Genomic DNA, 26,095 nt, shown 5'->3' on the forward strand with positions numbered 1-26,095 from the left:
TACTCTGTAGTAATTGATTAGCTGAACTTCTTGAGTGCCTTAGGTTGGATTGCAGTCTTTGGCTCCATTGCAACATGAGCTGCTTACACAATCAGACTGAATGGTACCTGCACTGTAGCTGGCCTAGCAGAGAAATAAAGAGCTATTAAGATACATATTGCTCTGTGTGTGTATACATATATATATATATTTGCATATATACATAAATGTAAATAAAGAAAGATGGAAACGTGTTCAGGGCAGTTTACATGCCTTCTTCTAGCTCAGCAAGATCAGTCTGTCTCATTCTATTTCTCAGAAATTATATTTTTTAATTGAATTTCTTGGGTAAAAACTGACAATTTTCTTGTAAAAGCTTAAACTTCAATCAGTTGATTTTTTTTTTTCCAAATGAGAAATACTCATTTTAGTTCCATTACAGATCTCCTTCCAATGTCTTCTTTTACTGCAGAAATCCCAGTAATTAGGACAGCTGTCTTTTCACACCAGTTTGACTAAAAGCTACTTTTTATACGGAGAAGATGCAAATAAACACAGGGATTCTTGGACAAATAACTCTGCTGCATTCTCAGCCTTCATTTTTCTGATCACTTGCTACTAATAGTGACAGCTCCTTGCTTAAGTTATTTGAGATTTTTCTCAAACTGAAGCCTACACCTGAAGAAAAGGTCTTCTGCAAGTCTAATTTTGGCACACTAAAGTTTTTGAGCAAAAGTTTTACCAACTCATAGCTAATATTATTATAAGCACTACCTGCAGGAGCAATGCAGGCCCGGTGTGATACAGGCCCAGTGATTTGCTCATACTGGATGGAAGCCAGTCTTGGGTTTTAGAAATGGATGTGTCCAGCTGCTTTCTGCCCTTAGGGGCTAATATCCAGAGACATGGGACTGGATCTTTGACTTTGACTAACAGCCAAGGCAGTATTTTTTCCCCCTGTGTTCAGATAGATATTCAGGACAAGGAAAATCTGGGCTCTTGAGGACGTCTTGGTGGCAAGATGTGGTTGGTCCTTTCTGTTGTTTGGACAAGAAAGGAAGGATAGACATCTGCTGCACACCCCAGACACGTAGGCTCCTCTGGTGAGACCCACTTGAGTCCTCCCAGAATCAGCTACCCACAATTCAGATTTCTATCTTTAACGAAGCATTTAATAGAGAAGTCACCACATTTGTGCAGAACTCACGTAGGCTCCCTTGAAAACAGAAGAAAGACTTGTGTGTCTAAAAGTTTGCTTGTATCTCTTTTTTTTTTTTAAATCCCAACCAAACGAGTCGATCTTATAAAAAGATACGGCCTCATTTCATAAGCCTTTTCTCACTTATAAAAACAAGAAAAGAGGAGCCTCCATGCTCCAAAGAAAGCTTAAAGGAAGATTAATTAATTAATTAAGAATCTTTTCTTCTGAGTGCAACAGGATCCAAGTAACAAGTGAACTTTTCATTTCCAGTAATAGCAGAAATTACTTCAATAGCATGATTGTGAGCACCCGTGGGGCCATAATGTGAATGGTCTTTATTAAGGAATAGACTGAACTTCTGACTATCTTTCTTCCAGTCATTTCCACAGGCTATAAACAGCGCCTGGTTTGTTGCTATTAAAAGAGTCTAAAGACGACGATGCTGAAAAGGATTACTGTTTAAGTACTCATGGCTTGACATGAACATGAAAAATATTTTCTTGAAAGTGAAGTGAATTTGGGTTCTTCAGAATGTTAGGGTTTCATTAGGAAGCGGTTATGTTGAATACTTGTGATATAGCGGGATAGTATTTTGTTTTTATGTTTTTCATTTTAATTGCTGGTCATTACCCCTCTGTTTTGCTTGATTTTTTTTGGACATTCCAGTCCATGGGAGGTCAGAAAATATCATGGGGCCAGTGGGTTCAAACACTTTTTATGTTTTCTTGGTGGTATTTTCTGCCCATTTTAGTACCTGATGAAAGAGCCTGGTCTTGGTTAACGATCAAGCCTCATTATGTATTTTTTCCATAAATGACTGCTCTGAGGAGCAACCTTTCCTGAATAACATGGTATTTTGTAAAATGATGCTAACTAAAACTGGAGTAATCCATGATCTGCTGAGGTGATATTGAAGACATATCTCTTGTGCACAGCAGACCTATGCATTAATCCTATGTTTTGGGGTCTTTAATTGCTTTAAATATTTGCTTCTAGATCTGTGTTTCACACATCTTATTTACATGGTTTATTTTTCATTTTGTGAACAAATCGATAACCAGACAGACTCTTTACCACACTGGATTAGTTTTATTTATTCTCTTTGAACTTGATTAAAAAGCTGTCAAACATAAGTCTACATTTTATCAGCAGAATACTTTTACAAAACAGGGTAGGAGATGTGTATAGCTGGAAACATACATTTCAAAATGAAACAATATTTGATATATTCTAGACAGTTACCCTTTTGTTTATCCATGACAACTGAAACTAACCATCAAATGCATAAATTGATTCAAGTCTAGCCAAGTAATCCTAAGGGCATATGAAAAGGCTTTTTTTAAAGTTCTTTCTAGATGAATTTAATGTAGTTCACCAATAAAGCATCCTCAGGAGCACAATACAAATGCTACAGAACATGAGATAGCTGGGGAAAGCGGGCAGATGTACAGTGTGATGAAGAATCAAAATGGATGTTACATTAAAATGAGCAGTCATGCAATGTCTTCATTTCATGTACTGCATTTAAGTAAAAACGCCAAGGTTCCAATTTCTTTCTTTTTTTTTTTCTTTCTTTTTTTTTTTTTTTTTTTTTTTCAGGCACTGTTATGCAAATAGTGAGAGACTGTTTTTTTTGTTTTGTTTTGTTTTTTCTTCTTTTCTTTTTCTTTTCATAATTTGTTTAAATGTATTAAATGCATTCCTTTTTAGCACTCCTGGAGTAGGGGAATTGTTTACTTATCATGCCTTTAACTTTCAATACATATCAAAGAGAAAGATAAATTATACTCAGATTACCTACATAAAATGTGGTATCTGTTTTAATTTGCTGCTTTTTATTCCATTTTCTACCAGTCTCCTCAATTACCATTTGTCTTTCTGTGCCATTGCATATGTTGGTAAACAGCATTTTCTATGGTCCTTGGCCATATGCTGTATGCTCAGCTTGCAAAAAAAATGACACTTGGAGTGCTAGCATAATGAAACTCTCAAAGGGTTAATGCAGAATACATATAGGCAAATGTTGACAATATTTTTTATTCCAATGTTTGAAAATTAAACACAAAATCATCATTAAGTTTTCACAAAATGAGGCATCTGTCACTTGAAAGAAAAAGAAATATTTCAGAAATATGTTTACAGAAATGTAAAAATATTAGACATCAAGACAGATGTGAACGTTTTCAATAACAGGCCCTGTCTGTCAGTCTTCCTCAGAGACGAAGATCTTGCTGTACTCACTCAACATAAGTTCAACTATCTGGTTTTGGTACAGCATGTGGACTGCCATGTTCCCTGTCTCCTTTTCAGGTCTAAGGAGTGTTGGTCCAAACACAATTCCTAAGCTTTGTGTTGACATAAGATTCACGGATTCCTTGGCTGCTATCCTGTTGACGAAAGGAAAGAATTGGTTAAAAAAGAGGGATGTCAAAGGAGTCGCTATTGCATTAGAAGTATACAGAGGCACTTTCCATTTTTTATTTATTTTTTACTGTTTCTCTTACCATGGATGTTTGGTTGGTTGAGTTAGCAGAAAGGAAGAAAAGAGGGAGGGAAGTGATAACTTCTGCCAACCTGACGAGCAATGAAAGGAGATGGAGGTCTAAAGCCCAGCCTACAATTCACTTATATCAGGGTACTGTTGGCTGCTGCTTTCTGGTGACTGATCATTAGTGCATGTGTGTACTGTAAGGAAATAATTTCTGAGCTCATACATTTAGATGCTGAAAATAGGGGGTGCCCTTTATGTTAATCAATACACTGAATCGCGCACTGTTGGTGCTAACAGTTTTGTTGGCTTCAGGAAGAAGCCTCCCTGCTTCTTGTAGCATGGTCTCCTGCACTGAAAGAGTTGGGAAAATATAAAAGGGCCCTTAATATAAAGCTCATATGAAACACATTCCTTCTGCTAATTTAAATCCAATAAAGTTAGTATGCTCTGAAACGGATTGTGAAATTTATATAACTAAAGACTTTTGCATGCCTTATCCTGACACAAAGTTTCTTAAGAGACACTGAGACCACATACCTTAATGGGATGACTTAGAAAATAATGGTAAGGATTATAACCTTTGATATCTTTATTACCCACAAATTATGAGAGGGGGACCATTATTATTAAAAGTTGATCTTTTGTCTGTATTAAGACTTAATATTCTTGTGGAAATGACATTAAGGATTGAAAAGTCTGGTCTAAGAACAATATAGGTTTAATGGATGGAGTTTAGGTAGGCAGTTTCGCATAAATCTCTGCAGTGGTGAGTATGAACTAAGTAGAAATCCATTTCCTTCCACCCTCCAGAATATATAAAATATCCTAGGCTGGAAAGACTAGTAAATGAAGATACATATTTTACAAATAAATTACACAGCTTTACTAGGAATGTGAACTAAATGTAACTTTAATATGTAAATGTTTGAATTTATGGATGCTTCCCTAACTGGTTAGTTTTAACTCAGATATTTCAAGTGTACTGTTGAAGCCAAGTCCTGCTTTCCACCTTCTCTCCCTATTTGTCACTCATTCACCTTTTTAAAGTCCAGAAAGCAATTTAAAAATCATCATAGCTGTCTCTGTTTCACTATACCTATTACTGAATTGACAGCAATCTTAACTATAAGTGAAAGAAACTTCTTGGGTTCAGGCACTTAAAAAAAGGTTTCTTTCATGTTCGTGGGCGTTCGTTGCACAGCAAAGAGTATCTTCTTGTGGATTTCTGCCAATCTTGTCATTTACCACATTCCTTGAACATTGATGCTCATGGATTTTTCCATATTTAAATAGGAAACATTACTTAGTTCTGCCTCATGCTTGTAACCGTGGTGTCCATTGCACAAAACACTCTCCATATGGCACTAATCAGATTGGCTTAATTATTTGTTTCTTAAAATATAGCATCTTTACTATAAATTAAAAAATAATTATGTTTCCTCTGTGGTAAGATTAACATATCATCACTTAGGAATCCAGAAAGTCTCAAAAGTTAGTAGTTTTGTTGCCAAATGACTGTGTGGGCTTCTGATGGACGTCACACATATTTATCACAATTAAAAAAGTTTGTCACAGGGATGGTAAGGTTATTCTCCTCAATGCTACTTATGCAGAACATACATGGAGTTTAAGGTGTCCTCATGAGAAGTACTTGTTTTTGTTGAGCTTGTTACATGCTAGAAGTTGGAAACCTTATACAGTATTTGCAGACGACATTAGGCATAGGTAGAGATGTTAGTTCACCAGGGAAAAAATCCTATTCAGCAGCTCCATGGTTTTGCAGTGAGGTGGTGTTGATGATGGACAGCATCAATGAAGCTGGATGAGAAAGACTTTGCAGGGAGCAGGAAGTAATGGACCGTGGATGAGCAGAATCAGGGTAAAGAATAGTTGTGGTGTGGTGGGAAAAGGGCTTGATAAAATGAAGAGAGGAGATTTCTGATTACGTCCTTCTGTAAAATTTGTAGCAAGATTATAGCATCACCTAGGTTGGAAAAGACCTTCCAGATCATCAAGTCCAACCATCAAGATGCTATTTCTGATGTGAACACAGAAAATGGAGCATGGATTGCCAATCCCTCTGCCCTTGCCTGCCGAAACCTTCTGAAAACTTTGCTTTCCCTGGAGATGCAATCCTGCACGCAAAGACCTGTTTGAGTGGAGACATTGCCAGTCATGGCCTGCAATCACTCAACTCTTAGGAGGTGACAGTATGGCATGAAGCATGATGCTCATGGTGTGCATTAGTGATGGAGAGGAACCTGTTGCAGTGCACTGGCATGGAGCATGGCACTGAAAACATCCACACAGGGGGCCTGTAAGTCTAGCATTAGTCTAATAATTATTATATGGACAAAATCTCTTGAAAATTCTTCAGGTTTTCTATCTATTATTGCAGTTGTACTTGTTTTGATGACCATAACAACAAAAAATTCTAAGCCAAGAAAACAGAATTACTTTTCAGGAAAGTCTCAGTAGTTAAATGATTTGTGGCAAAATAGAGCTACTGGAGGGAAAGAAAGAAGGAATTCAATCCAGCCCGAAGAAAATAATTACGACTTTGGGACCTTATGCCATTTTAAATTACAAATATTTACCAATGAAATTCCATAACTGATGTTTTTTTCATCTGTCCACACAAGGAAAAAAGTCAAAGCAAAACAAAAACAAATATATACAATTTAAGCTGTTACTGTAGCTGCTAAGTGAAACTCAGTTGTTAAAAGGAAAAACCTTAAAAAATGGGCAAGAATTTCTTTTTCTGGCACAAAAAAGAACAGAAACAGTAACACACTGCTTAGAACATAAAAAGTGAAAGGAAATGCCAGAGCTACGTTTTGTCAAGCCTAACTGAAAGGAGCAATGATCCATCAATTTAAGATTATTTTAGAAACAATCTGTAATCCAGTGCTACAGATGTTGGAACCACATCAAGAAATTGCTGGGCATTATGGTGTGCAAGATTTTTTCCCCCAAAATAAACGAACGTAATTGCTAACTTCAAGAATGGTGTAAGTCCTTAAAGATCACAAGTCAGGAGACATACAGAAAATACAGGTCTCATTATTAATAGTAATGAAGTTAATGATGTATTAAAACAGCAGAAGTGTCTGATAGGAGGGCTCCAGTGTCAATGGCAGATATATAAGTAAAAAAACTTTAAGCTTTGGTTGTTGCTAAGGCAACTGTAAGCTGGAAAGCGTGCGACCGAGAGCAGGGCAACCCTACGGCTGGAAGGGTCATGGTTTGGTGGGTTTGGCTCTCCAGTTTCATTAAACCTATACTTTTCAAACTCTATAAATAAAATCATTATTATTTTTGACATTCAGAAAGCACACTGGATTATTATTTCAAACACACTAGGTGTTATGAAATGTTCTTCATCCATTTCTGTTCTGTAGAAACTACCGAAGAGGAGAAAGCACATCAATGATGGCTCTGATTCCTCACCATTTTAATGTTCTACTACACATGAATGAAATAGGTAAGTTGGTGTCTTTAGGGAGGAAAACCCCAATTCAAATGGAACTATCTTACTGTAAGCTGGAGAGTGTTTGAGGACAGAGCTGTCCTTTGCCAGATGAGAGGAGAACTTCTCACTCCTACCTTCTTAGCCTTTTCCAGCTCATGAAGATTTGTTTTCTCAATGTTTGGGGCATTTCTGCCCCTAGTAGAACCAGTTTTAGACATGCATAGTACTCTTGTACTCTGTTCTAAATTATATTCAAGGGTAACTTTTAAATAAGACAATTATATCGCTCTTCCATGAACTAGAAATATTGCTTATGACTGAAGGGCAACACACAGCAAAATAAGATCATTGAAGTAAGAAAGTATCATTGGGTAAAATACTACGGACCAGAATGGAAGCGTACGAAATGCAACCCTCTGGAGTCAGCAGAGACCCAAGAGATAAAAGTAGGTTTTTATCTTATCAGGACCTTGACCACCAGCATTCTGCACCACATTTGGTTTAACTAGAAAAATCACTGTCATGAGAGAATGAAATCAAGATCTAAACAGAGGCCAAGAAAGATTAAAGATACATGGGAATAAAGAAATCTCCCCAGAAAGGAAAAACTGTGTATTTGTGACATCCATCTTCTTGGTATAGCAAGTAACCCTACAGAATAGGAACAGACTGCCCTCGTGCTAGGAACCACTGCCCCAGCTCACCCAGGTGGAGAGTTGGGCTGTTTTGAGACATAAATTCCTGTGCCCTGCCTCAGTGGGCCAAAGTCTGCGTGTTCCATTGATTCTCTCTACCGATAATTATCCTCAAATTAGCTAATACCCATTTCCTATAGATAGTCAGTGGTAAGCAGATGTAATGTTTCAGCTTCAGGACTCTGCCTGGGGATGGCTCAGCTGCCTTCTTGGCTGAGTTTACTCACCTTCAATATAGCTCTTCTAACAGACCTTTTCACTGCACTGCTACTTTATGTGGTAGCTTTCTGACTTTTGCAGAGCTCCTGATCAATTTGAACATGCTAAAATATGACTCTTGTGACAAACAACGTTTAGCTCAACATTTTATGCTCCTCTCCTTCCCAAAAGCTGGTTCATGGGATTTAAAAAATAACAGGTATTACATACTTTGCTTTAGTGACAAGACATTTGGGGAGACATCATCCAAGCTTGAAATAAAATCTTTATTGAAAGCAATTCTACATCCATGCCAGTCAGATACATTGTATGATCAGAAGAGATGTCCCAGGGGAAAGCTCGGCGCAGTAGACAGGGTTGATTACTTGGACCTCCTGTCAGTTCTTAACTCACTGACAATGGCTGAGACATTCAGCACAACTTTGTTTCCTTTATTTGGAAGTAAAGTTAATATACTTACCTTAACTGTGCCAAATGTACTGGAAAATAACCTGATAATAAAACGTACCATCCTACTAAGTGATAATGTCTGTGTGTGTATAAGCACATTTTGGCAGGGCTTGTGCAGACGGGTTTTTCAGTGTTAGAAAAGAAGCCCAAGTACAAAATGATGCACAGATAATCCATTAGGTTTCTTCTCAGTGTACTTTTTTTCTTTGTAAGTCCTGTTACATACTTTCCTGAGACACAACATATTACTGCAGCATCATTTTCTACTCTAAACTTTGAATTCAGCTATAGGGGTTGTTCTTTATATAAAACTTACGTTGTTTGTTTTTTTTGTTTTTGTTTTTGTTTTTGTTTTTGTTTTTTTTGGTACTAAAAAGACAACTGAACTACAAAATTTAGCTTTGACAGGGATCCTAAGCCACAAACAATAGGTGCCATTTTATAACAGGTCACAGACTTGCAGAGATATCCATATCTTGAGGAAACTCTGTTGCCAGCTTAGGACAGACACCAAAATGCATCCACTGTGGAGGAAGAGTGCACGGCTTGTGCACTTCTTAACCCCATTTTGAGAGAATCACTGAAATAATCAGTGGTTAAGTGAGCCCCTGATACCATAAGCTCTACTTAGGCAAACTGTTCAATTCATTGCACTGCAATGTAGATAAATGTAAAATTTAGTAATAAATTGGGATTCTTGATATTTTATGAATGCAAACTAAACCTCATTATTATTTATGTCCTGGCTTTATGGATGATTTGCTCAGTCATATTACAGTGGTATTCACCAGCTGATGAAGCTAAGGAAAAGCAAACATTATCAGCTGAATTCCTGGCTTGTTTGTGAAATCTGTATACCTTGTTATGTGTGTGTGTGGAGGGGCTTTGTGTGTACCTACAACCTGAGGTTGGTGCTTATTGCAGAGTTCAAAACTCCACAATATCCACCCTTTTCATACTGTGCCATGGGGTTTCCTCCACAACAAATGTACCGAATGCAGAGATCACAGTGCATTAATAGAGTTTTAAGCTATTTTCTTCTGCTGGTGTAAAATGCAAAGGCACTTTAAATTCCTGTTTCCTCCACAGGTTGAATTTGGAACAATAGCGATCTGAGACTGGAAATAGAGAAAGCAGGTCATAGCGTATGATACGTTATGAGAGGGGTCAGAAATAGTTCAGACATACTAAAGAGCTTGCTTTTGCTGAAAATAGCCTCGATGGCTCCTGGCCTACAGAAACTCCATAGGCTTCCTGTGCTCTGCAGCTGTGGGTTCATATTACATTTCTTTGGGAAAAATCCCTTCTCTTCAGTTGCTCTGGGACACAAGAATGAGAGCTCGATGCTGTCTTCTGCAGACTGGCCTTTAAAGCTGACCATTGGGTGGCTATATTTAGTGCCTGGACAGCTGACAGGGACCCGCTGGAGAAGGGGCTTCCTCAGGGGATCCCCCATGTATCGTACAGCACGAGCTCTCCCTGGGCGAACTGCCTTGGAGTCCAGCCCGAAATGAAAATCATAACTAAACTAGCTCTGAAGATCAGTTCACAGTTGGCTGAATAGACTCCGAAAAGCTGAAGAAAAGCATTTATTCTGGCTTACCCTGGTTTAATAAGAAAACAGTTTAAAATAAAGACTTTTCACCATTGGGTGAACTTTGCTACCTGTATGACCTGCTTTCTGAAGAGCACGTGTGCTCACACCTCCTGGAGTAGCTCTCATGGAGAAAGTCTTCTTTTTCCAGGTGACTCAGGCCAAGATCTAAAAACACATTTGGGTGTCTGAAGGGGCGCAGGCAGAACGTAGGGGCCTGGCTCAAGAATGTGCTTTGGAAGAGGTCCCCTTGCTGCCTCTACACCCAGCTGTGGCCATATGAAGGGGACAGGGTAACTTGGTGCCTGCCTTGTGCCAAAGAGGGCCTCAAAACCGCATGTGCTCTCTGCTTTCCTTGTGTAGCCCCATTGGGGAGCCTGAAGAAGTGGGAAGCACGGGTCAGATGCATTCTCCAGTTGTGTGTTAATCAATAATTGCATCTTGCCAAGTACATGAACAGTTCTGGGAACAGAAAGCAGGGCCGGCACTGCCATGCTAACAGATGCGCTCATTACAAGTTAGCAATTCCTGCCAGGGATTCTGCTGTCTCCTGGGCTTAGGACTACGCCATGTGCTCAAGTTCATGCCTTGATGAGGTGCCCCTTTTCCTCAGAGGCCCATAACTCAGATCTGCTCAGACTGCTCTAGGATATGAGCTTGTAGAGCGTAGTGGTGCTTGTACCATAAAACTGAATGACTCTGGGCATTCTGTCCCAGGTCTGAACCCTCATTTGCTTCTCAGTCTCTGGTTCATCTCTTTTTTTTTCTGACAATTTTCTGAAGAAACTCCTGGTATGTGACCATGAGAGGGTGGATACATCCCCATGTCTCCCTTTTGGAAGACTGACCCAGCTGGGTGACACGCTAAGTTCTTCCACTCACTGACAAGCAGCACAATGCCCTTTCAATTTGCCCCGGTTCTTAATTTTATTTTTTTTTGTGACTGAATGCAAACTGGTTCTGACTAATGCTCATGAGACTGGAGGAAGGAGGAAAGCTGGCCAGCCCGTGCTACCACAGTGGAAGTTGCTATCAAGCCTGCAGCTTGCTTCTTTGGGGACAGCCACTTCATAAGAGCCAGCTGAGGGCCACAAACTTTCCTAAGGAGCATCTCAGACTCCTCTACTGCAGCTCAAAAGGCATTCGTTTTTGCCTTCTCTGAGACCCACGTAGCAGCATATATATCTCAAACAACAGCGAGCCCCTCTCTAAAGCCACACCACCACTGCAAGCACGAGTCTTTCCCTAGGGAGAGGATGGGAGAGAACAAAACCACCCGGGACAGATGTTAGGCAGATGCTAATGCACTTCTTAGAGGTGTTTGGAAAGTGGAGTGATAAAGGCAGTGTGAGACTAGATAGAATAATATATGTTCAGATGGAAATATAATGCATAGACCCCTTTACTGTATTTTTGGCTGATGATGTAACTGATGTAACTTCTGCTATGTTTTCTTTTAATTTTATTTTGTATTTTATTTTTTTTTTCTGCAGAGCAAACAGCTTCTTGTAAAACACAACCTGTCAGAGGTCCTGGCTCTGCTTGTTTTTGTGGCCTGTGTAGCTCAGAAGGCAACAGATAGTCGTATGTGAATAAATAAATATTTAACTTTTAAGATTGCTTTTTTTTTTTTTTTTTAAATTCAAGAATGCCTTAAGCTACATTTCCTTGTAATATTAAAAATAAAAAGCAGTTAGTAACAATCTTCCTTAAATCAAGAATTATAAATATAGAACCTTTATCATCGGCACAGCACATCCAAAAATGTCTTTGTAAAGTAAATCAAATTATATGAGTTAATTGATTCCAGGCAACATCAGCAACTGCAGGTGGAAACTGAATAACAGGATGTTTATTAATGAAGGACTATTAATCAAAATTGACAATATCAATTCCTGTTTCTTTTATTTGAATTCTACCTGCAAAATCCATGGAGATACTTGCTGAATGTTTAAATAAAAATTTTAAAGTAAAGAAAATACTAGCACTTGGGATTTTAGCTTTAGATGTAGGGCTATTTGTTTAAACAGTGAAAGGATATCCTAAATCCAATTTGACAGGCAATGCCAAAGATGCCAGTGGTAATTAATTAGCACTTAATTTAGACCACAGAACAACAGGATATGGAATTGGTGCTCAGTGCCATTTCCCCTTAGGCTTCATCTCATGAGGGTCAGGAGTATGGCTGTTGCATTGAAGGTCAGTAAATAAATTGGGGGAACACATTGACACTGGACTTTTCATGATAGATATCCTTCACCCTTATTACTGCCTCCGGCTACCACTGATGAGAAAAGGGCTGCAATTGTTCTGTGAAGAGCGCTGTACACAAGCCTGAGCCGAGCAAGGTGGCGTTTGGACTCGCGCCTTGCTCAATAGTCGTGCTGGATGCTCTCCGCGGATTGAGAGCTCTGTCAACTTGGTGTCTGGGCTGGGAATAAACTTCTAACTGTAGCACAGAAAGACTGAGGAACTCTGATGGGCCAGAAAATTCACTTAAAAGCAGCCCTTAAGTTTGCTAGATTTGGGAGCTTAACTTTAGATTAAGCATAATTAAAATCAATGGAAGAATTTAAAGGGGGGTTATAAACTAGGTCAGCAAGGGAAAAAACACATTTCCTTATTATCCTCTTGTCTTTGTCTTAATAATATTTGGTATTCCTCCATAAAGCTGAAGTCACTTAATAAAGGTGGATTAATGTTATTAACAGCATTTTTCAGGTGGGGACACTGAGGCTTTGACGTGCTTATTGATGGACAAACTAGAAATACGTGGCACAAAAACCAGAACCACCAGTTCTACAGAACCATCAGTTCTGTTGGTAACTCAGGTGTTTTTGTAAGTCAGTGAAAGAAGCCGCCCTTCTCCAACACACCCAAAGCAGTGGAAAGCACACAGGAAACCCTGTGGAGCCTTGATCACAGATGCACATGAATTGCATTCCTTGCTTCAGATTTACTGGCAAGAAAAAAAAGGTTGATGAGACTCAGTATTATAATATATTGTCTCCTCCTGGTAAACCTAGTGAATCCCCCAGCCAGCACCATGCTCTTCTCCCTATGATCTCCACCCTTCTTTCAAAAGAGCAGCTCAGGTGGAAGGGTGTCTACCCTGGCATTGATTATCAGCAAAGGTATTCTGAAACTGCTTTTTATCAATGATACCCTCCATGCTTAAGTGGTGCTGTCCCACCCCAGCACCCCAGACAGTCAATGTGAGCTTCAGTGGCTATGGGAGGAAATTCTTACTGCAGATCCTAGCTGTACTCCACTAGCACAGTTTTGTAAGCCTTGTTCCCCAGAAGGGCTGTCTGCATTGCTACATCAGGAAAACACCAAGTTAGACAGCAGTCCGTGCTCAGAAAATTTATTTTGGAAGCCCCAGGTTAACAGTTATTTTAAATTTGCTTTCACTTCATCACACCCTTTGCTGCATCTCTCTCGACAGAGAGTGAAATTCTGATTACTGTTAAAGTCACTGACAAACCTCCCACCGATCAGGAGCAGAGCAGAGTCAGAATTTTACCGTGTACAGGATTAACTTTTCTCAGTTTGGATGATATCTATTTTTACTAAGTGGAATTATTGCTTTTGACTATGTTCAATCTATAACCTCTTGCAGCCTTCAATTATAGCCCTTTTGTGCTACAGTAATCCAGTTGACAGCAAATAACTCAGCCCTGGATATGACAGGTTTACTTTCTGACTTAAAGCCCCAAAGCAGCAATTGGCTGGAATTTCATACTGGGGTGCTGAACCTTAAACAACCTGCTCAGAAATGTATCTTTTCTAGAGAGTCTGGAGCTTCTTGTGCAAAAATTACTGGTTTTGTCCAGTGTCAGGAGTAAATAGTTCTGCTTTGTGAGACAACCAGTATTTCTGATGTTGAAATTACAGAATGTGGCAAAGAATTCCATGAAAGCCAGAGGAAAAAAACAAGCAAACAAAAAAAAAAAACTTTCACTGATATTTTCCTTTTCTGTGAGGTCTTAAATATGCAATTACTTCACAAACTGTTTTGTTTTGTGTCCTTTTCAATCCTGAAAGCCCTCTGAATATTGGTCTGTTAATTGTCCTTAATATAAAACCTACGCTTTTCCACTCATTATCACCATCTTGTTTAAAGTGAAGCCTTCCTGCAGCAGTTTGCCCCACAGAGATGACTTTGTATGGGATTGTATGGATCCTCAACCAGGATTCCTGCTCGTTCAGGTTCAGTTCTGAGCTCTCCACAAGCTACTAGTGCAATATATATGCACTGCGTTTGTATCAGATCTGAAAGATGCTTTAACATGCCTCCCAGCATCGCGATTGTTTCAGCACTGATATTGAACATGAGTAGGATGAATATATCTCTTAAATGCACTAGTGAGTATGTGCCACGAGTCTTTGATTTCTTTAAACTTATTTACATTTTACTTGCCCTTGAGCAATGAATTTACTATGTCAGCATTGTCTTTTCTACTTTCACTTTGTCTGTCTTGTCCACTCACCTTAGCTTGATGTTTATTTTTCGTGCACGTGTATAGTCCATTGCACTAAATGCACGAACTGCCTGGAGTGCAGGATTTTCCAGATAGTGTGCCTTTGTAAGATGCACCCTTTGTAGCACTGTAAGGTCTGCGATATTCCCTAGCTTAAAACTGGCTTTAGACTTTCTTATTTGTTCCTTTTTTTTTTTTAAAGTCAAACACCCTTTCACATGCATACTATTTGCAGATGACTGTAGGATTGTGTTAGACTTTACCAAAGTCTTTAGCTCCCTATGTAGGCAGCCCTACCTCTCTCAGCAGTTGTGTTTCTTCTACCTTTGAAGCTCTTATACAAAACATTGCTCACGTCAAGTGACTGGACTTGCCATTATCTGCTCTTGTCTGACCCTGACCAAATCCATACAGTTAAAAAAAATGGTGAAAGAACACATATGAGTCACTTAGACTTCCTAACTGAAACCATGATGACAAACATGGAAGGACTCAGGAACCGCAGGTACAATTGCTGTTTATATCATGACAAACTCCTCGTTATTGGGACACCTTGTTCAGAAAGCAGTGTCCACAACTTCAAATCTCTCGGACACAGCTGAGCTGTATAAAATGACTTGGTGCACCTGACAGAGCCACAAAGGAGCATTTCTGATGTCCCACCTGCCAAACAGGTCTGTCCCCATATTGCCTCATCAACTTTATGCTTTGGTATGATGTTCTTGGACATGAAGCTGAAATGCCTTACTTTTTTTTTTTTTTTGGTGCAAAAGATTTGACCTTTGTCAATGAAGGTATCAGGACAGCTACAACAGAGGGATTGGTGGGATCTATCAAAATGAAAGATCTTAGTCGTATTGAATTCCCTTTTCTTGGCTTAACACCATGTCAAGGGGACACCATATTCAGGATGTGTGCTGGCAAGCCAGAGCCAGCATATTCAGAAGTCTCTGCAGTGTAGTCTAGGAAGTCTTCGTACACCTTAGTTTTAGCAGGGAAACAATGATATTTCACTGTTTTAAAAAAGTGAAATGTCATTTTGTGTCACTCTGACACTATGTTTGGATATGAGAGAAAACTTTTTTCTTTTTTTTTTTATTTTCTTTTTTTTTCCCCCCTAAATCTTGAGACTATGATGTATCTGAAACATCCCTTTCACCAAGACAAAAGTTACTTGATGCCATATTAATAGATATATTATGATCTTTATAGATAGCACGTGATCAGAACATTTCTGGAAAGCCTGCTAAAGTAGCCTAAAATACTGATTCTTCAGATGGTGATGGTTAGAATGACAGAAATCCAAAAGCTGAGCTCAGTTCTGTCTTGCTGAAGATAATTTATCAGAATTAAAAATGGTATTAGATGTTTTGCATTATGTACTTCCAGGAGTGCATCCCATGAAAATACTCCACAGGTAAAAAAACCTTCAACTTGAGTAACAGGCAATATGCATATATACCTTATGAATATATATATGTAACTTGCAGTTGAGGATGGGCCAGTTTGGGCCCCCTGTTTGCCTAGGTTATCCAAGTGAGAGCATGGATAAGAATTATAAGAATGCTAAAATCTGTGTTTGAAAGTGAAGAACACAAACCTCTCCTGGCCACTTGGCGCATCCCTGTTCTGCTCCCCACCCTTCCGTGCCAATAAACACAGTGAAGCATTTTTGTAAGGTTTCTTCCTACATCCTTGCTCTCCTCCCAAGTTTCTCAGCCCCAGTTGACCCTCCCTGGGGGGGCTGTCCCAGCTCTGCTCCCCTCATTCCTCTCCTGCTCCCTGGCTGTGCAGAGACATAGTGCAGAAGCATTTCAGAAGACCATGGAAAAGCTCTGGAGAGGATGTGGCCATGCCACCTAGCAATGGGGCTGAGATAGGTGTAGAAATCCTGCCTTAGAAGAGGTAACCAGTGGCATCTTGTGGACCAGGGGAGGAGGCAAGTTGTCATATGCTTGGCTGGAGTTAGCCGATCCACAGATTTCTGATTTTACATTGCACCATAATGCGTAATGTATGAAAAGATAAATATTTTCCATTCAGCAACATCTTGCTGTATTTTCATCTAACTCTATAATTTTAATTATAAAGTGAACATAACCTGTATCAAATTATGATTTTGTTAACATATTGAATGAGGACAAGAAAAATAAATACCAGATTTTATACTGTACAGGCACATGAAGGTATAGTAAAAAAATCTGGTTTCCTTGACCACATTGTCATAATATGCATATATAACTGCTTATTGAATCCAGGCTGTGTAGACAACAGAAAGAACACTGGCTCCATACCATCACAATGCATGCCCACAACAAAGAGGAGGAAAGAACAGGCTCTTTCATTGTGTGTGTCTAAGTATTACCGACATAAGGGCTAAAAACATTACCTCTGTCTGAAGTGTATCTATATATCCATGCATAAGTTATTAAGTGGGCTCCCTGAGCACAGTTGCTGAAAATATTAATATATTCAAATTATATTCTAGCTACTGCAAAAACAGTAGATCAGACAAATATATTAAAATCTCTTCAGACAAAAGGAGTCATGTTATTTATAAAGTTCCTCCCCCCCTTACTGGAACACAAACCTTCATTGTATATAATATATGAGAATGCAAGATGATCCTTAGATGTCAAAATGTGGCTTAAAGTTTGAATGTAATCATAAAACAGTGACTCTAATGCTTGCCATAAACAAATTGTCACTGGTATTATGTAACTTAGGCTATTCACAAAGCATAAAAGAAGGGAAGAATAAAAGGTGGCTGCCAAACACCACGGGCCCAATCCGACGGTAGTGCCAAATTGTGCTGGCGGACTGGGAGTTGCGAACAGCGTGGAACCCAGTGCTTGGGCCTGGGCTTAAATTAGGGTGAGATAAAGGCTATTTAGTCAATTTAGACTGCAAGCAGCAACCGGTGTCTTCTGCAGCCTCCTCTGCTCTCTGTGTCCCGGAGATGAGGAAGCAGTAAAAGACCCTGGATTGCTGCAGGACCTGGTTTTGTAGGGATGTGGCCTGCTGGGGTGCACACAGCCATGGCTGGCCTACACCAGCGATGCAGCCCAAAATGCCCACACCTCTTGGAGCAGGCTGGTGGCCTTGATCTGCTCATGTTGTCCAGTGTGTTTGATGCCATGTCGCCGGGGTCACACCTTCTCCTGGACTCTAGGAGAGGTGGCACAGCAGCAGAAGGCCATAATTCAGGGCAGAAGATGTCTGCAAACAGCAACTAATCAGTCATAGGAACAGCAAAGTCATAGGCACTTTGCTTTAGCTCAGGTTTCAGGAGTAATTAATATGTCTGATATACACAGCTTTAAATGGTGCTAATGGCTGTGCTCAGGCCCTTGATAAACCACCAAACTAGACTGCTCACCCCCTTTTAATTTGATTTTCCCCCCTTCCTTTTAAAAGTAAAATGACATTTTTTTCACAGCCTGAAATAATCGTTTGAGCAGAGATACTGGTTTAACTCATTATGAATTATTAGTGGAAAAGTGGGTCTCAGAAGTATGTTACATCTGAAATATTTTTCGTCACTTGAACATGTGCCGTCCAGAACTGGCCCTATTCTACCAGGCACTGGGAACAAACACTTCACATTCACAGATGCTCCTAATTTGGTGTGGTTTGGAGTGTAATTTAGATCAAACGTATCCATGTAAATGAGTCAGGGTTTCTTAATTAGGTGCCTCTAAAGAAAAAACTTGGACCACATCAGTAGGTGTGGGTGTGGTGCCCACAGTACTGGAATCTTTCTATAGATGAAGCTTAGTTTTGTTCAGGCACACTGTAGGTTTTTCTTTCATTTTTTCTTTTTCTTTTTTTTTTTCTTTCTTTCTTTTTTTTTTTTTTTCTAAAGCACAATAATAAATCTGCAGATGGCATAGACATAAAGACGCTACTTCAGAGGAGCTGTCTAAAACACTGTCTCTTTGGCAAATGCCTTAAAGTAGGTCATTCTGCTGTGATTTAGGTTTATATTTCATTGCCAGCTTTTTGTTCCCATTACAAGTAGGGTGCATTCCAGTCCACAGATTTGCTCTTCATTTTTTTTTCAGATTGGCTTTTATTTACAAGAATTTGTAGATCTTCATAAGAAAATGGCCAATATGCTGTCAGAAGTACTAATCATGCACTTGACCACAAAAAGAGATGTATGAAGGTGATAACCTGGAAATGTTAGGATGTAAAATAGCATTCTCTGAGAGCAAAAAATGTATTGATTCTCTTAACACAGTGATTGAAATGATTGTTGCATCTTTTCCAATGTGTGAAAAATGATTTGGTCTAATGTCATTTCAGAAGTCGCACAAAACAGAGGCATTCATTGCCCTAGTTGCTCAGGTATTTGCTTTTTCTGTTTATATATTTCCCACTGAAAAGCATGGTTTTTTATAGCTTATGAAAAAAGTAGAAATCAAATCATCAGGGTCTGTTTTCCCATCAAAGTGCTGGGGGATTTACATGCCAAACTCCCACTAGCCTTAATGAATTACCTGCATAAATTCCTTTTCAATCGATAGTAGAATAGATCCTATTGTGTTATATTAATTATTTTGCACAGAACACTGACATTTTGGCATTAAAGCCTTTTTTTTTTTTTTTAAGTTCCAATGAATATCTTAAGAAACTTCAAGCCTATTATTTATTTCACAGCTTTATTGTGAGAAAAATCCTGTATCTTTAGTTAGAAAAAAAAATAAATGAAAAAGCACTGCAATTTACCCATTTATGACCTAGTTCTGGACATTAATGTGATAGGGCTCAATCTCTCAAAATAGAAAAATAAATAAATAAACACATAAATAAATAAATAAAAGGGGAGGGGGGTGAAAAAGCCCTTTTGTAATGAATTGAGCATTCTTAATTTTCAGCAACAAAAACCATTTGAGTTGAAAAGAACGCTCACCCCGAGCAATATTAAGAGGTTACAAAATCACATAAATTAACTCTGCCAGCGATATTTTGCTGAGGCTTGTGTGAGTGCAAACCAGAAGCAGGGCTCTCACATGGTCTTTATTAACCGAAGAGCACTTAGCAGTAACTGGCCTTCCCCGGGATGTGTTGTCCATATGCAGGCGTGCGCAGGGTGTGCATATGGCCAAACGCTGGGAGACGCGGAGGGGCTGGGGGGAGCTGCAAGGACGCGGAGAGTGGAAGTGAGAAGTGTTCGCTCTGTAGTCATGGGCAAGTGCCCTACCCTCTTCATTCCTCACTTTCTCCGTCTACGCAACCGGGATAATAAAACTTACTGACCTGAAAAAGGAAGTTCTGAGATTTAATTAATGTTTGAAAAGCTTTTTGAGATCGTTTGATACTGAGTAATGTGGAGTGAACAATGGCAGCTCTTTGAAACAGGGGCTCTATCTCTCCGTATTTGTGTACTGCACCTAGCACAATGGTGCCGTACAGCCACAGAGTCAACCATATCATAAATATTTAAATTAAAACTATGTTAATTATTTTTATCGTTCTGTTATTTGCTGATACACCAGTGCAGTACATTTTGAAGCTTGGTAGCATTGAAAAGTACCAAGCGTAATTATTTGCCTGATTGTTATGAAAATCAGGGTTTATACTTTAAATACGGTTCGTGAAAATAGGAAGCACAGGTGAAAATGCACTTTTAAATCCTCATTATTCTTCTCTTTAAAGCCACTAAGCTGTAATGTACTCTTCAGGGAATGGGTGAACTTTGCAAACACTCTTATTCCAAGGGAAGGAGAAGGCATGACTGCAGAAACCTCTGCAGCAGACACCTTCCCACATGTGAACACAAAGAAAATGCATAAAGGTGCTCCAGGAAGACTGGATTTCATTTGTGCCTTTAATTCAATAATTGTTATTACTCCTGTCCTGTGCACACTGGGGCTTGGTGCACGTTTGCTTGTGTCACAAATTCACAAGGGGAGAGTTTAGTAGACCACTGTGCACTTCAGCAAAGAGAAATAGGTTTCTCTCTTCTCTTTTCCCCCAGAATGAACCCCAGGAAGCTGCAGTAAATGGGACAAGCATTGGCCTCAGTCCAGCCCTTTCTGAATCTTTCCTGTAGCTGAAACAGAGAAAAGCATATGCGCAAGAGCATGTCTTAATATACATTTGCTCTTCTCAAGCTAGAAAGCGATCAATTTGCTTCATGTAGATCTTTAAATGGCAGTCGGGGTGCCTGAGTGCCACCCTGCCCTGGCCAGCCACCCACTTGCTCTGCTGAGAGGACATTTCTCCTCTTCGCATTTCTAGTAGCTGCTCCCTAAGTGTGTGAACAAGGCTCAGCTTTTCTCCCTGTTGCTGTCCTGTAGCTGAAGAGCAAGAGCAGTTCATGAGCTGTCTGACTCTAAAGAAAGATCCAATTCAGGACATAATTTCAGGAAACATTCCTTGCTTCTCATGCCTTCATTTAAGAACTTTGTAATTCTGCACATGCCTGAATCTGGGCATTTGTCTGGGAGCAAAATCTAAATGCCCATCGCACGCTTTGGGTCATAGACTCTCACAAGTTCTTTGAGGTTCCCCACATAGAAATTTGTCGCATAGACCTTCCATTCTGGGTCTTGCTTTTTCTTTTAAATAACTTTTAGCTGGTTTATTTATCTTCTATTTCTATTTCATATAAGGCTCGTACAGTTCTTAATGTAATCTGTTCTTCTGCCATGTGGAGGAAGGGTTCTCCCGAGCCTAGGCTTAACATATAAGACTGCTTGAAACTGCTGATATGACACATAGTTTAGTAAGTGAAAATCACATATGTTTGCTACAGCTTTCCTCCACCAACTTAAAAAAAAAAAAAAAGTTTGCAGACATCCCCTGGTTAGCATTACTGGCTGCCATGCTGTAACTTTATTTTCTGATTTACCCTCAGAACTCTGGGTACTGCTGCTGGACTTGTCATCACATTGTCATCGCTGCCTGGTGTGCAGGCTATTGTGGGCTTCTGTCTATGCATGGCTTTTTCTTTTTTTCCCCCAATCTTTAATAGGTAGAAATAAGTCTGTTTAGTTGCACGTAGCTTGCAAAAAGAGCCCGTGCTCTGCAGAATGAAGCTGCCACGTGTTGCAAGCTTTGAGGGATGTGTGTGCTTCAGTTTTTCAGCTGGGATGCTTTCTCTGGTCACGAAGCAATGGACACGGGGGGAAGACAGCTAAAGCATGAATCTTGGAATAGTTACTACTTTCCTTTATTGCAGTTAGTGGGTATATCTTGGATAATTAGCTGTAGTTTTGATGAGGAGCTTATTTGCAGCAAAGTGGATACAAGCAGTTACGAGTGATGAATTCTGGGGGGAAGGCAGTCAGAAAGGAAATCACCATTTTCTCCCCAGAAGGGCAGAAAGCCCTGATGACATCTGAAAACGTCTTGCTGCACAGGAAAAATGGAGCAAAACAAAAATGGAGCTTCTTGGATTCAAAGGTGAATCAAAAGGAATTGGCTTCTGCCCGGACAAGGCAGCCAGATAGGCCACAGTAACAGATCCACGTGATAGACCAAGAGGCAACTGCAGAGCTCCCCAGACAACTTGCCTGAAGTGCCTGCCAAGGAGGCAGATGCTGCTGCTGGAAGAATATCTTCCACAGTTGGGCATCTGGGTTCAGTGCTTTCCACGTAAGGGAGAGAGGCGGTAGCATCAGGCTGGCCCCGTCTTCCCGTTTAATTATTTCAACATCCATTTCATACTTTGGTAAATAACACGTATTATCCTGCTTTTGTGCGGGAAAATAATAAGCATGAGAGGGCCTTTTGCCTGCAGTGCATCCCCTTGCAGGGATGTCTACACGGATGGGTACGTGCAGACCCGAGCTTGGCTGCCCTGTGCTCCAGCCTGGTCAGATGTGAGACAGCTCGGGTCTGGGAGCCGCAGAGCTGCCTCGCGGTGGCACGGAGCTCAACCTAATAAGCAGAGCAGGCTGAGATTCATTAATTTAACATTAATAAGCACAGCTTATTAGCTCAGGCACAGCGCTGGATAATGCAGGCACACAGCTTCTGGAGCAGAGCTGTGGCCGCCCGCGCCAGCTCAGAGCATGGCGCAGGGGACACAGCCAGGGTGCCGGCAGCCTCCTCACCCCCACTGCCTCTTGCACTGGGGATGGGGAAAAAAAAAGAAGATTTTGTGCTTCTGCAGAGGCCTCTGTTAAAAAAACAACAACAACAACAACAACAAAACCTGGAACATACCAAAAAAGAAAAACCAAACCAAAACCAAAAAACAGAAACAAAACACCAAACCCTCAATTTTTTTTATTTTTTTTTTTTTTCTGACTGTACTGCTGGCTTATGTCAAGTCTTTAATTCATTTTTTAATTCATAACCCCTTGTGCCTCAGTTTCCCAACGTGTGCATAACAGCTACCTGAAGATGCTGCTGTGAAAGCAGGTAAGGCACTGATCATAAAATAGGAAAAAGAGGGAAGTCCTCCTTCTGGCTTGCTTGGATTAGATTTGTGTGAGTGAATTATTGGCCACAAATACTGACTTATTGGGCAGGGATGGGTTGCTCTCTGTTCACATTTGTGCACAGAGCCAGAGCAAGGTTTCTGCATCATCTGATGGCCTGTGTGTGCCTGCAAAACGGGACCAGAAGGGTCTGTCACTTTTATCTGGTAACTGCGTTCAGCTCATTTGTAATAAGTAACAGGAGGGGCTGCAGTCCTGAGGAAGTGTGGCTCTGTTTTCACAAATCCATGCAACATAAACATATGGACTAATACAGCAGGTAAATGCTGTCTAAACATCCGCAGGTAGAACAGGCTGTTTTCTGTAGCCCTTTATTTGAGAAAATCCTTACTCATTTTTTGTATGTTTGTTTGTTTCCTTCTTTCATATATAAGATATAATATTTGTTCAAATAGCTCATCTTCAGGAAGAGGTATTAAAAACCTAATAGTTGGGTCCAATTATTTTCAGCCTGGATCCTAATAAAACATTTTGTTATGGTATTAGACGGAAAGTGGTATGCGGTATTTCTGTTCAGCCCCTTATTTCGTCTCTTCTGTTTATGTATCATATGATAGTAGGATAAATTTCATGAAAAGATGAATAGGGGACTTTTTCCGTCAGATGCAAAATACTTAAAAGAACAGGTACTGCAACCCCAGGCTTTGCATTTAATCCCCCTCCTGTGGGTTTCATGCACTGCGCTGCGACTTCTTGCAACTTCAGAGGGCTTGGTTCAAGAAAGATATATGGCACCGGTGTTAATCCCTGCTGCCAGGCCTTTCTCACAGACTCTCTCATCAGCTGCTTTGTCTGGGTTTCTAAAGAAGGACCCGTCTGAAGTGCATTTCACATTGTTACGTGTGCTTGATCTGGACCCGCTCCTGCAGCCCGAAGCACTGCGGTGGGACCACGGAGCAGCCTGGCTGTATGCGGTGGTTTGGGATGAATGCAGCATTCTGGGAGAAGGCTGCTGAAGTCTCCAAGAGCAAATACAGAAACAGCAGTAATATGCCTGTAATGAAACCAGTCTACTTTTTTTTTTTTTTTTTTTTTTTTAAATATTTGGAGTCTTGAACTTGCCCTGGGCAAACTCGCTGATTGAAGTTGGTGGCACAAGGTGCGGATCTGTGATGAGGCTGGCACACAGGGCACATTGGCACCACTCTTCTCCCTAGGAAAAGACTCCCTAGAAATCTCCTTAAAACTGATATAATTCTCCATTTTGTAATCTCTGCCAGATAATTTTGTTTCTTAGGTTAATTTAAACAAATGTGCATTGCCTTTAGTTTCATAATGTAAACATTTTGTGACTAATAACCATGTATGTATGCTTCTTTATTCTCTCTTTTGGAGCCATGGGGCCATTCAGATTGGACCCTGGCTTCCCCACTGACAAGTCCAAGACAACATACCAGCTTTTCCCTGTTTCTTGGTGTTTACAGTATCTATTCTGCTACTGCTTCCATACTGACAGAGCAAAGTCCTGTCCTTCCCTGGGTACATGTTGGCGTGACACAGAAGGCCGACCTTCTTCAGAGAGACTTAGAAGATTGCACCCGTAATGCTCAGACCTCCAAATGGCTTAAATATCACATCTTCCTGCCCTACATCTCTCTGTGCCACTGTTTTGCATCCATATAACTCTGGCTTCACCATGCACTTGGTAAGCACACACACAGTTATTTATACAGTACAGCCATCCTCCCACCACTTCTACAGAGTTGTAGTCAATACAGGTATTGCGAATATATGTATAGTGAAGTATTGCTATTTATTATCTGTATTTTTTCCCCAAAAAACACCAGTCCTGGTCCAGGTTTCTTTGTTGTTCTATACATACACTGCAGGAAACAATTGCTGTCCCAAACAGATTATGCTTTAAAAAGCCAAGGCAGACAAAGGAAGCATTATCATCATTTTGTAAACAAGGAACCAAGGCACAGAGAGATTAAATGATTTACCCAAGGTCACACCGAACATCCGGTCAAAGCCAAGAACAGAACCCAGGTCTCCAGAGTCTCAATCAAGTGATTTAACTATAAGATCAAAGACTTATTGTGTATACCTGATATCTTTCCCCTAAGACATGGTAACAAAACTTTCTTCAGGTTAGGATCAATGCCACATATGGTGCAGTAAATTTTGTATATGGCACAGGTCTTCTGACACTGTGTACCCACTTCTTGCACTCAGGTTCTTCCCAGGAAATAATTTCCCTTATTATTCCTCCATTGACAGTAATAAATTTTCAGCTTTCTCTAGATAACCCACTAAAGGAGAGGATGCATGCGCAGGGTACATCAGAGGAAGACATAGAAAACTGTTTTTCTGCAAGGGCAAACTCAGTCCTTCTAGGGACTGTTTAAAATCTTTCCTTGCTTAATTAAATGGGGACATTCCCACAGCTATATGGACTTCATTTTGCCTTTTCAGCTGGAAGCTGCACAACAAGATAAAGGATCTACATCTATTATGTGTACATGTCAGGAGAATGCAGCAGAAATGGTCAGTATAAAGGCATCATTCATTATAAGCTTGGAGTAGTCTTTTATTTGGAGTCATTATTATTCATTCATTATATCATTCCTGCGATGAAATACTTCTCTGTGTACAGGGACTGCATGGGGCCCTCAGTCCTGCCTAGCCCCTTCAATTTTAAGGGTTGTTTGGCTGAAAAGTGACTGTGGCAAAATGGCAGCAGTTATTCTCAACAGCAGGACAGCCAAGAGGGGAGGAACAGCACCCTAACCTTCATGTGCCCCGATCTTGTGGTCTGCCACTTCTGCACAGCAGCACAGCTCCAGGTTTGTTCTTGAGTGAGCACGTGGTCTATGTACTATTTAATGGTAATGCCACAAAACAGGAGAAGAAAACCCAAAGTGAACGTTAAGATTGTGGGTTGACTTTGCGGGCTGACACCTCTTACAAACTGAACTCGAGGAGTGTGGAAACCACAGAGGAATTATCAGGTGGATCTGCACAGTGTCGTTTCTCTGTCTCTGCTGTATCTCAGCAGCATTAGGAGAGCAGAGGTGCACTTCCAAGTCACACATCGCTATTTTTTAGACATTC

The 26,095-nt window shown here is 40.1% G+C and overlaps 1 protein-coding gene across 4 annotated transcripts in view; it reads right to left on the bottom strand.

Annotated features, from left to right (window-relative positions):
• Window positions 1–2,249: 2,249 nt before the first annotated feature.
• The window catches only part of ARHGAP15 (Rho GTPase activating protein 15), a 332,166-nt gene continuing 308,320 nt past the window's right edge, over window positions 2,250–26,095 (bottom strand). For all 4 annotated transcript variants that reach the window (XM_038182038.2, XM_072040669.1, XM_038182039.2 and 1 more), the window contains one exon: window positions 2,250–3,567. In XM_038182038.2, the coding sequence (XP_038037966.1) occupies window positions 3,384–3,567 (184 nt within the window). In that variant the 3' untranslated portion in view covers window positions 2,250–3,383. The remainder of the gene's footprint in view (window positions 3,568–26,095) is intronic.

The sequence above is a fragment of the Anas platyrhynchos genome, chromosome 7 (assembly GCF_047663525.1).
Source record: "Anas platyrhynchos isolate ZD024472 breed Pekin duck chromosome 7, IASCAAS_PekinDuck_T2T, whole genome shotgun sequence".
Lineage (NCBI taxonomy): Eukaryota > Metazoa > Chordata > Aves > Anseriformes > Anatidae > Anas > Anas platyrhynchos.